Here is a 16,645-nt window from a genome sequence, read left to right on the forward strand (position 1 = left end):
CTTGAATGCGGACTGAAAATACAATAGCGCCGAAAGCAGCGCCCTCACGAAGTGGGAACTTTTGATGGCAATATGCACGAGTTCATGTTATTTACCAGAGGCGGTGTAAATGATTTGCACGCTTCTGTGGACCGCCAACCCTCCCCCGCCCGATGTGTCCACAGAAGGCACCAGTCTGATCGAAGATCTGCAATGCAGTCCAGACTTTAGCACACACTATAGCAGTTGTGTTAGGTTGTTGTGATGTGTCCCTCTAGTGGAACCAAAGCAGCCTCGACGATCACACCAGTCCCCACTAGCCACATCTCCCAGCACAACACTCGGGTTTCAACCCATTTCTCTCGCCGCTCACTTCTCAAACACAAAAACCCCAGGCACAACTAAAGCATGAAACTGTTCAAACAGTGAAACATATACAACATCGGGACAAAAAGATCCCTCAAAACAAAAATAGAAAAAAAAATTGCTGTACTAATGTACCTAACGCCCATCGCAGGTGTGTGATATCTTCCACGTTGAGAAGTATTTTGAAAACTCTGATAGCGTATAAAACTTTAAACGGGCGTTTGTATTCCATTTATGCATATATATATAGTAGTTGCACATAAAGTAGATGCGTTTGGAGTTAGAGGAGCTACGCTATACAAAATGTAATTATCTCATACTATGCCCGTGTTCACGGCACTGTGACCCTCGGCCAAAACCCTTTCAAACACTAATTTACTTACAGCAGTTGACCAGGAAGGGTCACACATTAGGAAACAAAACGTATGTGACTGTAAACAAGATAGCCGCTAGGTGGTGCCAGAACGCAATATATTTCCTACAAACTACTACACTAGTCAATCAAATACAGCAGCGAGTAGAATAAGTGCTTGCAGCCGCTTGTTTGTCTTTGCAGTGATGCTTCTGATTATAAACAGATGGCCCCTTAATAAACATAAGAAATTGCTTTGCAACAGCTGCAAAGCAGATGAGCCAGTCAGATGGGCCGGACGAAAAGGAGAAAGGGCGGTAACAAAAATCCCCATTTCCAACGGCAAGCCACCGTTCAGCATAAACGGTGAAGCAAGCCAATGAAAATGAGGGGCGGGGCTTCGAGTCCCCTTCTGAAAACCCCTTATCCACAATATCTCTCGCCGAGCAAGTAGCGCTTTGCGCTGCAACGCCAGGCGAGACCTAAAATGGAGGGGCCTAAGACTTTGTCTGAAGCAGGGTTCAGAAGAGCTGCCCCGCAAGCCCAGAGGCGGCCCATTCCAGGGTCTGGCGGCGCGATGTGAAAAAGAACCCCAACCTCTTTGGGCTTCGTAAACGGGAGGGGCTTGGAGCAGTTTCAGCTCATTCAAGCCGGAAGAATAGGGCTTCGATCCAGACCTGAGAGAAAGGGGAGCTGTGTGAAGGAAGGCTCTGGAAGCAGAGGTGAGAGCCTGAAACTGCATCCTCTTGAGGACAGGGAGCCAATGAAGATGCCGGAGGTGATGAAGGCCATGAGGCTGAATACTCATAATTCATCCTGCTCTCACATGCCGATGAGGCTCACCTCCTACTTTCATTTGACAGCTATACCCCGAACACCCGGTCTCGTTTCTCAGACGGTATGACAGCAATCGCTTCCTGGATGACGAAGAATTTTCTCCAGCTAAATGCTGGGAAAGCAGACCATGCTCTTCGGGGACGCCCTTTTGCTTCGATCTCCAGGATAGTGGCCCCCTGAGTTGGGCATCACCCGCCCCTATGACAGTAGTTAAGAGCTTGGGCGTTCGTCTAGACCAGAAACTTATTATGAAAGATCAGGTGGTGGCCACCGCTGGTTCCTGCTTTCACTCGTTGACCCTTCTGCGGAGAGTTTTTCCTTTCCTTACTGTCTGTGTGCGAAAACGCTCGGTCGGGCTCCAGGGATGAGCGGCCTGGATGACTGTAATGCCCTTCTGATTGCGGCAAGAGATTCCTCATTTGGGCAGAGGAGGTGGCCTAACGGCAAGGCCGTCGACCTCGAATCTGGGGATCCGGGTTCGAGTCTCGGCAAAGACGCTGAACATCCTGAGATTCTGAGCAAATCACCTAGGGCCAGATGTAGGAGAGCAAATACCGGTCGGTAACGGCCGAATTCGGCCGTTACCGACCGGTATTTGTGTTTTCAGATGTAGGGGCAATTATTTTACAGAATCGGTAATTTTACCGATTTGGTAAATCCAAATGTAGGTGACACTCCTGAGAGTGTCACAGGCCCTTAAGAGTCGGTATTTTACCACCCAATCCTATTGGGTGTTAAAATACCGAATTCAGGTGTGCATGCACATCTGTGCCATGTGACACACAGACATGCCCTTAGGGCATGTCTGTGTGCCACATGTCACACATGCCTTTACTGCGGGTGCTAGAGGGTGTCAAAGTGACACCCCCTGCACCCTTGCAGGATTCGGTATTTACCGATTCTGTAAATACCGATTCGGTATTTCCCATTGATTCCTATGGGCTTCACAGCCCATAGGAATCAATTTCTAATAAAAAAATTAGCTACATCTCCCTCCTTCATATTTACCGATTCATAAATACCGAATCGGTAAAATTCGGTATTTATGAGTCGGTAAATGTCCCTCACCTATATCTGGCCCCTAATCTCCCCGTGCCTAACAAAAATGTATGTGTGTCCCTCATGTAACGCAACTGGTGCTCATGTAAAGTGCTCTGATACCCTGGGGTTAAGGTTGCGCTATATAAAACTCTATACATTTTTTTTTTCTAAATAGACTCCAGGTGGTGCAGGATACCGCTGCCCGCCATGTCGGGAACCTACCAGCCAGAACAGCCTCCCTCCCCTTTTATGACAACGTCATTGGCTACTGATTCACAAGAGAGGCCAATTCAAGACATGCTGCAGAGCGCACGAAGCTTCGAATGGAGAGGGCCCGGTCTCAAACCAGCCAAATAGATCCCTACGATCAGGAAAAAGATACCTGCCTGCGACTCCCCGTTATAGAAAAGCCTTACAGGTGGCAAAGGCTTCTGTTATATATCACCCCATTATTGGAACCAACTCCCAGTCCATCTTCAAAAATGCCCAGAATATCTTCTTTTTAGAAAACGTCTTAAAGCAGAGCTCTTCTGAGACCCTGTCGTCTGCTCTGTACCGACTGCTATGTTCCCCACAGCGCATAGATACCCGTTCGCGAGGTGATTCAGGCGCTTTATAAAGTAAATAAATAAAAAATAAAAAAAGCGAGAGACTATTGTTCCATGGGTTTTGGCGATGCTTGTTGGAAAGAGCACATTTGAGTGAGGCTTAGGCTCTTTTGGCCACTGCAGTGCCCTCAAATAGTGTCCAATGGGGCACACCCTCCATTGTTTCCCAAGGATTAACACATAATATTCTTACATTCATACAAATTTAAGTCATAGACAGAAGACAAAAGTACTCAATACTTGCCCAGGATCACAGACTTTGAACCAGTAGGTTAGCCAGGAATAGACCGTGAGCTCCCAAATATGGAATACTAGGCCTGAGATGCTCCAGAAAGGAGAGAGCGGCATTACCTTGCAGGAGTCTTTCCCGCCTTCCATGTACCCAGCGCAGAACATGTTCTTGGTGATCCTGCCAGGGTAGGCGTTGCTGCAGGCGGTTCTGGACAGAACTGGGACAGCCAGACACTGCAGCAGGACAGGGTAGCCAACTGCAAAGAGAAGAAAGGCTGCTGAGCGCTTACCGTCAACTGCAAGAGGGAAACAAGCTCACTCAGGGTTTACAAGCAACTGCAAGACAGAAGCGAGCTCACTCAGAATTTATGAGCAACTGCAAGACGGAAGCGAGCTCACTCAGAGTTTACAAGCAGCTGCAAGAGAGAAGCGAGCTCACTCAGGGTTTACATCCTACCAGCATTGTAACCCATCCTACGAGCAGTGTAACCCATCCTACGAGCAGTGTAACCCATCCTACCGGCAGCGTAACCCATCCTACCAGCAGCGTAACCCATCCTACCAGCAGCGTAACCCATCCTACCAGCATCGTAACCCATCCTACCAGCAGCGTAACCCATCCTACGAGCAGCGTAACCCATCCTACCAGCAGCGTAACCCATCCTACGAGCAGTGTAACCCATCCTACCAGCATCGTAACCCATCCTACCAGCAGCGTAACCCATCCTACGAGCAGCGTAACCCATCCTACCAGCAGCGTAACCTATCCTACCGGCAGCGTAGCCCATTCTACCAGCAGCATAACCCATGCTAACGACAGCATAACCCATCCTACCAGCATCGTAACCCATCCTACCAGCAGCGTAACCCATCCTACCGGCAGCATAACCCATCCTACCAGCAGCATAACCCATCCTACCAGCATCGTAACCCATCCTACCAGCAGCGTAACCCATCCTACCAGCAGCGTAACCCATCCTACCGGCAGCATAACCCATCCTACCAGCAGCATAACCCATCCTACCAGCAGCGTAACCTATCCTACCAACAGCGTAACCCATCCTACCAGCAGCGTAATCCATCCTACCAGCAGCGTAACCCATCCTACCAGCAGCACAGTCTCAGCAGCGTAACCCATCCTACCAGCAGCGTAACCTATCCTACCGGCAGCATAACCCATCCTACCAGCAGCATAACCCATCCTACCAGCAGCGTAATCCATCCTACCAGCAGCACAGTCTCAGCAGCGTAACCCATCCTACCAGCAGCGTAATCCATCCTACCAGCAGCACAGTCTCAGCCCATCCTACCAGCAGCCTAACCCATCCAAGACGGAAGCGAGCTCACTCAGAGTTTACAAGCAGCTGCAAGAGAGAAGCGAGCTCACTCAGGGTTTACATCCTACCAGCATTGTAACCCATCCTACGAGCAGTGTAACCCATCCTACCGGCAGCGTAACCCATCCTACAGGCAGGGTAACCCATCCTACCAGCATCGTAACCCATCCTACCAGCAGCGTAACCCATCCTACGAGCAGCGTAACCCATCCTACCAGCAGCGTAACCTATCCTACCGGCAGCATAACCCATCCTACCGGCAGCATAACCCATCCTACCAGCAGCATAACCCTTCCTACCAGCAGCGTAACCCATCCTACCAGCAGCATAACCCTTCCTACCAGCAGCGTAACCCATCCTACCCGCAGCATAACCCATCCTACCAGCAGCATAACCCATCCTACCATCAGCGTAACCCATCCTACCAGCAGCATAACCCATCCTACCAGCAGCGTAACCCGTCCTTCCAGCAGCATTACCCATCCCACCAGCAGCATAACCCATCCTACCAGCAGCATAACCCATCCTACCAGCAGCGTAACCCATCCTACCAGCAGCGTAACCCATCCTACGAGCAGCGTAACCCATCCTACCAGCAGCGTAACCTATCCTACCGGCAGCGTAGCCCATTCTACCAGCAGCATAACCCATGCTAACGACAGCATAACCCATCCTACCAGCATCGTAACCCATCCTACCAGCAGCGTAACCCATCCTACCGGCAGCATAACCCATCCTACCAGCAGCATAACCCATCCTACCAGCATCGTAACCCATCCTACCAGCAGCGTAACCCATCCTACCAGCAGCGTAACCCATCCTACCGGCAGCATAACCCATCCTACCAGCAGCATAACCCATCCTACCAGCAGCGTAACCTATCCTACCAACAGCGTAACCCATCCTACCAGCAGCGTAATCCATCCTACCAGCAGCGTAACCCATCCTACCAGCAGCACAGTCTCAGCAGCGTAACCCATCCTACCAGCAGCGTAACCTATCCTACCGGCAGCATAACCCATCCTACCAGCAGCATAACCCATCCTACCAGCAGCGTAATCCATCCTACCAGCAGCACAGTCTCAGCAGCGTAACCCATCCTACCAGCAGCGTAATCCATCCTACCAGCAGCACAGTCTCAGCCCATCCTACCAGCAGCCTAACCCATCCAAGACGGAAGCGAGCTCACTCAGAGTTTACAAGCAGCTGCAAGAGAGAAGCGAGCTCACTCAGGGTTTACATCCTACCAGCATTGTAACCCATCCTACGAGCAGTGTAACCCATCCTACCGGCAGCGTAACCCATCCTACAGGCAGGGTAACCCATCCTACCAGCATCGTAACCCATCCTACCAGCAGCGTAACCCATCCTACGAGCAGCGTAACCCATCCTACCAGCAGCGTAACCTATCCTACCGGCAGCATAACCCATCCTACCGGCAGCATAACCCATCCTACCAGCAGCATAACCCTTCCTACCAGCAGCGTAACCCATCCTACCAGCAGCATAACCCTTCCTACCAGCAGCGTAACCCATCCTACCCGCAGCATAACCCATCCTACCAGCAGCATAACCCATCCTACCATCAGCGTAACCCATCCTACCAGCAGCATAACCCATCCTACCAGCAGCGTAACCCGTCCTTCCAGCAGCATTACCCATCCCACCAGCAGCATAACCCATCCTACCAGCAGCATAACCCATCCTACCGGCAGCGTAACCCATCCTACCAGCAGTGTAACCCATCCTATCAGCATCGTAACCCATCCTACCAGCAGCATAACCCATCCTACCAGCAGCGTAACCCATCCTACCAGCAGCATAACCCATTCTACCGGCAGCGTAACCCATCCTACCGGCAGGGTAACCAATCCTACCAGCAGCATAACCCATCCTACCAGCAGCATAACCCATGCTACCGACAGCATAACCCATCCTACCAGCATCGTAACCCATCCTACCAGCAGCGTAACTCATCCTACCAGCAGCGTAACCCATCCTACAAGCAGCGTAACCCATCCTACCAGCAGCGTAACCCATCCTACCAGCAGCGTAACCCATTTTACAAGCAGTGTAACCCATCCTACCAGCAGCATAACCAATCCTACCGGCAGCATAACCCATCCTACCGGCAGGGTAACCCATCCTACCAGCATCGTAACCCATCCTACCAGCAGCGCAACCCATCCTACCAGCAGCATAACCCATGCTAACGACAGCATAACCCATCCTACCAGCATCGTAACCCATCCTACCAGCAGCGTAACCCATCCTACCGGCAGCATAACCCATCCTACCAGCAGCATAACCCATCCTACCAGCATCGTAACCCATCCTACCAGCAGCGTAACCCATCCTACCAGCAGCGTAACCCATCCTACCGGCAGCATAACCCATCCTACCAGCAGCATAACCCATCCTACCAGCAGCGTAACCTATCCTACCAACAGCGTAACCCATCCTACCAGCAGCGTAATCCATCCTACCAGCAGCGTAACCCATCCTACCAGCAGCACAGTCTCAGCAGCGTAACCCATCCTACCAGCAGCGTAACCTATCCTACCGGCAGCATAACCCATCCTACCAGCAGCATAACCCATCCTACCAGCAGCGTAATCCATCCTACCAGCAGCACAGTCTCAGCAGCGTAACCCATCCTACCAGCAGCGTAATCCATCCTACCAGCAGCACAGTCTCAGCCCATCCTACCAGCAGCCTAACCCATCCAAGACGGAAGCGAGCTCACTCAGAGTTTACAAGCAGCTGCAAGAGAGAAGCGAGCTCACTCAGGGTTTACATCCTACCAGCATTGTAACCCATCCTACGAGCAGTGTAACCCATCCTACCGGCAGCGTAACCCATCCTACAGGCAGGGTAACCCATCCTACCAGCATCGTAACCCATCCTACCAGCAGCGTAACCCATCCTACGAGCAGCGTAACCCATCCTACCAGCAGCGTAACCTATCCTACCGGCAGCATAACCCATCCTACCGGCAGCATAACCCATCCTACCAGCAGCATAACCCTTCCTACCAGCAGCGTAACCCATCCTACCAGCAGCATAACCCTTCCTACCAGCAGCGTAACCCATCCTACCCGCAGCATAACCCATCCTACCAGCAGCATAACCCATCCTACCATCAGCGTAACCCATCCTACCAGCAGCATAACCCATCCTACCAGCAGCGTAACCCGTCCTTCCAGCAGCATTACCCATCCCACCAGCAGCATAACCCATCCTACCAGCAGCAAAACCCATCCTACCAGCAGCGTAACCCATCCTACCAGCAGCGTAACCCATCCTACGAGCAGCGTAACCCATCCTACCAGCAGCGTAACCTATCCTACCGGCAGCGTAGCCCATTCTACCAGCAGCATAACCCATGCTAACGACAGCATAACCCATCCTACCAGCATCGTAACCCATCCTACCAGCAGCGTAACCCATCCTACCGGCAGCATAACCCATCCTACCAGCAGCATAACCCATCCTACCAGCATCGTAACCCATCCTACCAGCAGCGTAACCCATCCTACCAGCAGCGTAACCCATCCTACCGGCAGCATAACCCATCCTACCAGCAGCATAACCCATCCTACCAGCAGCGTAACCTATCCTACCAACAGCGTAACCCATCCTACCAGCAGCGTAATCCATCCTACCAGCAGCGTAACCCATCCTACCAGCAGCACAGTCTCAGCAGCGTAACCCATCCTACCAGCAGCGTAACCTATCCTACCGGCAGCATAACCCATCCTACCAGCAGCATAACCCATCCTACCAGCAGCGTAATCCATCCTACCAGCAGCACAGTCTCAGCAGCGTAACCCATCCTACCAGCAGCGTAATCCATCCTACCAGCAGCACAGTCTCAGCCCATCCTACCAGCAGCCTAACCCATCCAAGACGGAAGCGAGCTCACTCAGAGTTTACAAGCAGCTGCAAGAGAGAAGCGAGCTCACTCAGGGTTTACATCCTACCAGCATTGTAACCCATCCTACGAGCAGTGTAACCCATCCTACCGGCAGCGTAACCCATCCTACAGGCAGGGTAACCCATCCTACCAGCATCGTAACCCATCCTACCAGCAGCGTAACCCATCCTACGAGCAGCGTAACCCATCCTACCAGCAGCGTAACCTATCCTACCGGCAGCATAACCCATCCTACCGGCAGCATAACCCATCCTACCAGCAGCATAACCCTTCCTACCAGCAGCGTAACCCATCCTACCAGCAGCATAACCCTTCCTACCAGCAGCGTAACCCATCCTACCCGCAGCATACCCCATCCTACCAGCAGCATAACCCATCCTACCATCAGCGTACCCCATCCTACCAGCAGCATAACCCATCCTACCAGCAGCGTAACCCGTCCTTCCAGCAGCATTACCCATCCCACCAGCAGCATAACCCATCCTACCAGCAGCATAACCCATCCTACCGGCAGCGTAACCCATCCTACCAGCAGTGTAACCCATCCTATCAGCATCGTAACCCATCCTACCAGCAGCATAACCCATCCTACCAGCAGCGTAACCCATCCTACCAGCAGCATAACCCATTCTACCGGCAGCGTAACCCATCCTACCGGCAGGGTAACCAATCCTACCAGCAGCATAACCCATCCTACCAGCAGCATAACCCATGCTACCGACAGCATAACCCATCCTACCAGCATCGTAACCCATCCTACCAGCAGCGTAACTCATCCTACCAGCAGCGTAACCCATCCTACAAGCAGCGTAACCCATCCTACCAGCAGCGTAACCCATCCTACCAGCAGCGTAACCCATTTTACAAGCAGTGTAACCCATCCTACCAGCAGCATAACCAATCCTACCGGCAGCATAACCCATCCTACCGGCAGGGTAACCCATCCTACCAGCATCGTAACCCATCCTACCAGCAGCGCAACCCATCCTACCAGCAGCTAACCCATCCTACCTGCAGCTTAACCCATCCTACTAGCAGCGTAACCCATCCTACCAGCAGCGTAACCTATCCTACCGGCAGCATAACCCATCCTACCGGCAGCATAACCCATCCTACCAGCAGCATAACCCATCCTACCAGCAGCGTAACCTATCCTACCAGCAGCGTAACCCATCCTACCAGCAGCGTAACCCATCCTACCAGCAGCGTAACCCATCCTACCAGCAGCGTAACCCATCCTACCAGCAGCGTAACCCATTTTACAAGCAGTGTAACCCATCCTACCAGCAGCATAACCCATCCTACCATCAGCGTAACCCATCCTACCAGCAGCATAACCCATCCTACCAGCAGCGTAACCCGTCCTTCCAGCAGCATTACCCATCCCACCAGCAGCATAACCCATCCTACCAGCAGCATAACCCATCCTACCGGCAGCGTAACCCATCCTACCAGCAATGTAACCCATCCTATCAGCATCGTAACCCATCCTACCAGCAGCATAACCCATCCTACCAGCAGCGTAACCCATCCTACCAGCAGCATTACCCATTCTACCGGCAGCGTAACCCATCCTACCGGCAGGGTAACCAATCCTACCAGCAGCATAACCCATCCTACCAGCAGCGTAACCCATCCTCCGAGCAGCGTAACCCATCCTACCAGCAGCGTAGCCCATCCTACCAGCAGCATAACCCATGCTACCGACAGCATAACCCATCCTACCAGCATCGTAACCCATCCTACCAGCAGCGTAACCCATCCTACCAGCAGCGTAACCCATCCTACAAGCAGCGTAACCCATCCTACCAGCAGCGTAACCCATCCTACCAGCAGCATAACCAATCCTACCGGCAGCATAACCCATCCTACCGGCAGGGTAACCCATCCTACCAGCATCGTAACCCATCCTACCAGCAGCGCAACCCATCCTACCAGCAGCTAACCCATCCTACCTGCAGCTTAACCCATCCTACTAGCAGCGTAACCCATCCTACCAGCAGCGTAACCTATCCTACCGGCAGCATAACCCATCCTACCGGCAGCATAACCCATCCTACCAGCAGCATAACACATCCTACCAGCAGCGTAACCTATCCTACCAGCAGCGTAACCCATCCTACCAGCAGCGTAATCCATCCTACCAGCAGCACAGTCTCAGCAGCGTAACCCATCCTACCAGCAGCGTAATCCATCCTACCAGCAGCACAGTCTCAGCCCATCCTACCAGCAGCCCATCCTACCAGCAGCGTAACCTATCCTACCAGCAGCGTAATCCATCCTACCAGCAGCACAGTCTCAGCCCATCCTACTAGCAGCCTAACCCATCCAAGACGGAAGCGAGCTCACTCAGAGTTTACAAGCAGCTGCAAGAGAGAAGCGAGCTCACTCAGGGTTTACATCCTACCAGCATTGTAACCCATCCTACGAGCAGTGTAACCCATCCTACCGGCAGCGTAACCCATCCTACAGGCAGGGTAACCCATCCTACCAGCATCGTAACCCATCCTACCAGCAGCGTAACCCATCCTACGAGCAGCGTAACCCATCCTACCAGCAGCGTAACCTATCCTACCGGCAGCATAACCCATCCTACCGGCAGCATAACCCATCCTACCAGCAGCATAACCCTTCCTACCAGCAGCGTAACCTATCCTACCCGCAGCATAACCCATCCTACCAGCAGCATAACCCATCCTACCATCAGCGTAACCCATCCTACCAGCAGCATAACCCATCCTACCAGCAGCGTAACCCGTCCTTCCAGCAGCATTACCCATCCCACCAGCAGCATAACCCATCCTACCAGCAGCATAACCCATCCTACCGGCAGCGTAACCCATCCTACCAGCAGTGTAACCCATCCTATCAGCATCGTAACCCATCCTACCAGCAGCATAACCCATCCTACCAGCAGCGTAACCCATCCTACCAGCAGCATAACCCATTCTACCGGCAGCGTAACCCATCCTACCGGCAGGGTAACCAATCCTACCAGCAGCATAACCCATCCTACCAGCAGCGTAACCCATCCTCCGAGCAGCGTAACCCATCCTCCGAGCAGCGTAACCCATCCTACCAGCAGCGTAGCCCATCCTACCTGCAGCATAACCCATCCTACCGGCAGCGTAACCCATCCTACCAGCAGCAAAACCCATGCTACCGACAGCATAACCCATCCTACCAGCATCGTAACCCATCCTACCAGCAGCGTAACCCATCCTACCAGCAGCGTAACCCATCCTACAAGCAGCGTAATCCATCCTACCAGCAGCGTAACCCATCCTACCAGCAGCGTAACCCATTTTACAAGCAGTGTAACCCATCCTACCAGCAGCGTAACCCATCCTACAAGCAGCATAACCAATCCTACCGGCAGCATAGCCCATCCTACCGGCAGGGTAACCCATCCTACCAGCATCGTAACCCATCCTACCAGCAGCGCAACCCATCCTACCAGCAGCTAACCCATCCTACCTGCAGCTTAACCCATCCTACTAGCAGCGTAACCCATCCTACCAGCAGTGTAACCCATCCTACCAGCAGCATAACCCATCCTACCAGCAGCGTAACCCATCCTACCGGCAGCGTAACCCATCCTACCGGCAGGGTAACCAATCCTACCAGCAGCGTAACCCATCCTACCAGCAGCGTAACCCATCCTACGAGCAGCGTAACCCATCCTACCAGCAGCGTAACCCATCCTACCAGCAGCGTAACCCATCCTACGAGCACCGTAACCCATCCTACCGGCAGCGTAACCCATCCTACCGGCAGCATAACCCATCCTACCGGCAGGGTAACCCATCCTACCAGCAGCGTAACCCATCCTACCAGCAGCGTAACCCATCCTACGAGCAGCGTAACCCATCCTACCAGCAGCGTAACCCATCCTACCAGCAGCGTAACCCATCCTACCAGCAGCGTAACCCATCCTACAAGCAGCGTAACCCATCCTACCAGCAGCGTAACCCATCCTACCAGCAGCATAACCAATCCTACCGGCAGCATAACCCATCCTACCGGCAGGGTAACCCATCCTACCAGCATCGTAACCCATCCTACCAGCAGCGCAACCCATCCTACCAGCAGCTAACCCATCCTACCTGCAGCTTAACCCATCCTACTAGCAGCGTAACCCATCCTACCAGCAGTGTAACCCATCCTACGAGCAGCGTAACCCATCCTACCGGCAGCGTAACCCATCCTACCGGCAGCATAACCCATCCTACCGGCAGGGTAACCAATCCTACCAGCAGCGTAACCCATCCTACCAGCAGCGTAACCCATCCTACGAGCAGCGTAACCCATCCTACCAGCAGCTTAACCCATCCTACCAGCAGCGTAACCCATCCTACGAGCAGCGTAACCCATCCTACCGGCAGCGTAACCCATCCTACCGGCAGCATAACCCATCCTACCGGCAGGGTAACCTATCCTACCAGCAGCGTAACCCATCCTACCAGCATCGTAACCCATCCTACCAGCAGGGTAACCTATCCTACCAGCAGTGTAACCCATCCTACCGGCAGCGTAACCCATCCAACCGGCAGCGTAACCCATCCTACCAGCAGCGTAACCCATCCTACCACTAGCATAACCCATCCTACCACTAGCATAACCCATCCTACCAGCAGCGTAACCCATCCTACCAGCAGTGTAACCCATCCTACCAGCACCACAGTCTCAACCCATTAGCTGCCTGAACCATCCCAACAGCAGTACAACACCACCCCAACCAGAAGCACAGTTCCATTCCACGAGCAATCAATCCCATCCAACTTGTAGCCTAACCCCATCACAGAGGCACTCTAGCATCATTACAAGAGGACTTGAAGCACATCCAACCAGCACCCTAACCCCATCCCGCTAGCACCATTAACCCATCACATCCACACGCTGACCTAATCCTTTCCCACCATCACCCTCAACCCATTTCGCCAGCACCCTAACCTCATCACACAACCACCCTAAACCCATCTCACCAACACTATAACCCAATCACTTCAGCAACTTAACCCCATCGCACAAGTGTAGAAAAGTAGTATCTGCTTCTTATAGTTACCCCCACTTTTTTGCTGATGTTTCACTGTTTTTGGCCTAATCTGACTGGGATCCTACTCTCCAAGACCCCAGTCTAGCTGTCTTCTCCTGTAAATTGATATGCATGTACATTAGGTACACTCCAGATTGGATTCTGGGGCCCCCTTATCGGTCCCTAGTATAAGGTACCGATGTACCCAGGGCATAGGTACCCCAGAGGCCTGCCATGGGCTGAAGCATGTATTATGCCACCCCTGAGAGGTCATCCAAATTGACACGAACAGCCTGCTACAGCAGACTGTGTAAGCTGGTGCTTGCACCGCTTACTTAAGATATAGGTTCACAATCTCTATTTAAATCACTACACTTAAATACCTATCAGTCACCCCTATGGGAGGCCTTAACAATCCTGAAGGCAGGGTGGTGGGTTTTACATGAGAGGGTGCCCATGCATGAGCAGAGCTCCTCTGCAGCCTTGGGAGACCATTCTACGGGGTTCTCTGTGATCCATCCAGACATATATGTTTAAACGCATTATAAACTCGCGGTAAATGCTAACTTTAAAACGGCTGCTCAGAAACATGTTGTGTTTGGAGTCAAACACCTTGGAATCATACCTCCACACCAGTAACTGCATTCGGAGGTATGATTTCACCCTTCTAAAGGGACATCTGTGGGTCACCGGCACACCCGGTACCAGCTTTCTCGACCTGGGCAGCACAAAATGGATGCTGCCAGCCACAGACATGAGTTTGCCCTCTTGCTGCTGAGCCAAGCCTGCGCAGAGGGAGGCATGACAATAGGCATCCTGTCACAGAGAGGTGTAACCCCCTTTCAGGCAGGCTTTAGTGTACTGTGGCTGGGTGGGTGCTCTCTGAGAGTGTCAGAAAGTCTTCACTGGGGGCACCGTTGGTGTCCCTGTACGTAGTCCGGCTCAAACCAATTCCAGTAGCCATTTGCTCCTGCTCTGGCGCAAAACTGGACAAACGACCTGGATGTAGCCACCCCTCTGTCCTGCCGCTCCCATAGTAGAGTCCACAGAGTCAGTCCAACCCCTTCCCATGGGTATAAAGTGGGTACCTGGCTACAGGACTTTAGATTTTACGTGGACAAAATTCTGCTAAGAAGAAACCAAGTACTTTGACTGCCTGCATGACGCTGAATGACTGAAGAATCTCCCTTGGAGTAAAGGAGTTACTCCCCTGCAAAAGCAGGCACCTAAACGCATCTGACCAGTTTGCTTTTCCCAAGCTCCTGAGGACTCCGAAGACTTCAGAAACACAGGACGTAGGTTCCCGAGAGTCTCTGAGGTCGATCTGCCCTCTGAGCCATCCTGAGACCAGTAGCCCTCGTGGGGACCGTGCAACTTAAACCCCTGTGCACCACATACTTTTGCAGTTGCATATGCTTAGTGACGAATTCTGAACCAGTGCTTAGGACTCCATGTAGTTCTAACCCAGCGCAGTATTTGCACTGAAGATTTCCGGCCTCCACTCCATGAGAATCCTGTGGGCTGGTGCCTTGCTGATTTGCTTGAGGTCTCCTTGCGATCCCTGGTCCGCTGGCCTGGGGGTCCTGGCTCGGGTCACTTTGTTCATTTCTGGGCTTACCTTGTGGTCCAGATTCGCCCTGACTCTCCATTGCTTGGAGAGTCCCCCTAGACCTTGCTGGTCCACACCGTAACCTGTTTCCTCTGACCATGTGGGTTGCAGTTGCCAAGGCTTGTTGGTGCTACAGCCGAACATCGACCCCTCAGCTCTCGACATCCTTTATGGAACAGCTCAGCTCTGGACTCTGGTTATCCTCACCATCTCCTGATCCCCATGGCTGCAGAGTCAAGCAACCCTTCTTCACTCCTGAAGCAATGGACATCGGTGGGCATTAGATTACCGAGCCCCTGGTCACCCTGAAGAGACCCAGAATCTGTCCCCTCTGCTTTCAGGTTCCTCTACCTCAAATCCAAGCTTGGATTCCACCGGACATTCTTCGCCCTCCTGGCAGCAGGACTTCTGTGCAGCTCTCTATTGAAAACGACAAAGGTTTCCGACACCACTTGATCCCTATGCACCCGGCTCCTCTAGGATAGGTAACACCGGTACTTCGGTACTCACTGGTGGGTTGGCCTTCGAACCTTGTATGTTCCAAAGGTTTTGCTCGAAGTCCTCTTAGAAATGTCTTTAACTAGTACATTTCCGACCGTAGCTTTCCCATAGAGTTGTACGGAGCACTCGTCTGTGTTTCCTCACTGCACCCGTCCTTCGTGGGCTCCCTGTGTCACACCTTTAGGTGGTTCCTTGGGGTTCCAGCGATTCTACGTGCTCTAGGCCCTGTGTCTATTGAAGTTGTGGCTGTTGTACCATTTTTTTAGCATATGGTTCGGTCTCTCTGTGGAGCCTGCTGTGTATTTCGCTATTTACGAATGTTCTATTGTTTAAATATTGTGTGCTTTGGGCCTAGTCTCACATAAAGACTAGTAGAGAGTGTTATATTAATAAATAAATAATGTCATATAAACACTGTGTGGTTCTCCTTTCATTTAACCACTTAGGAGGTGATATTCTGGTAAAACAGATTCCTTCAAGACTTAGCCCGAAGGCTGCTCTCCACAGCTGCCACTAGGGTAGCTTTCTAAAGGTTATCTTTGACCTCAGACATCATACGGGTTGTGTGGCCTGGTTCAAGGTGCCCACTCTAATTAATGGACATCATATACCATCCCACCTTCTCAAAACAAGTACCCAGACCCCATCACATCAGCATCCCAACCCCATCCCACAACCGGAGTAAACCCATCACATGAGGACACTAACCTAATCCTATCCCACCAGCACCCTAACCCTATTGCGCAAGCACCCTTACCCTATCACATCAGCAATCCATCCCTCCAGCAGACTAACCTCATCACAGCAGCATC

The 16,645-nt window shown here is 52.3% G+C and overlaps 1 protein-coding gene across 1 annotated transcript in view; it reads right to left on the reverse strand.

Annotated features, from left to right (window-relative positions):
- LOC144767535 (trypsin-3-like) overlaps window positions 1-16,645 on the reverse strand; it is an 87,281-nt gene that overhangs the window by 39,208 nt on the left and 31,428 nt on the right. The window contains exon 4 of the mRNA XM_078650956.1: window positions 3,535-3,671. Coding sequence (XP_078507082.1) covers window positions 3,535-3,671 — 137 coding nt within the window. The remainder of the gene's footprint in view (window positions 1-3,534; window positions 3,672-16,645) is intronic.

Source organism: Lissotriton helveticus, chromosome 7 (assembly GCF_964261635.1).
Source record: "Lissotriton helveticus chromosome 7, aLisHel1.1, whole genome shotgun sequence".
Taxonomy (NCBI): domain Eukaryota; kingdom Metazoa; phylum Chordata; class Amphibia; order Caudata; family Salamandridae; genus Lissotriton; species Lissotriton helveticus.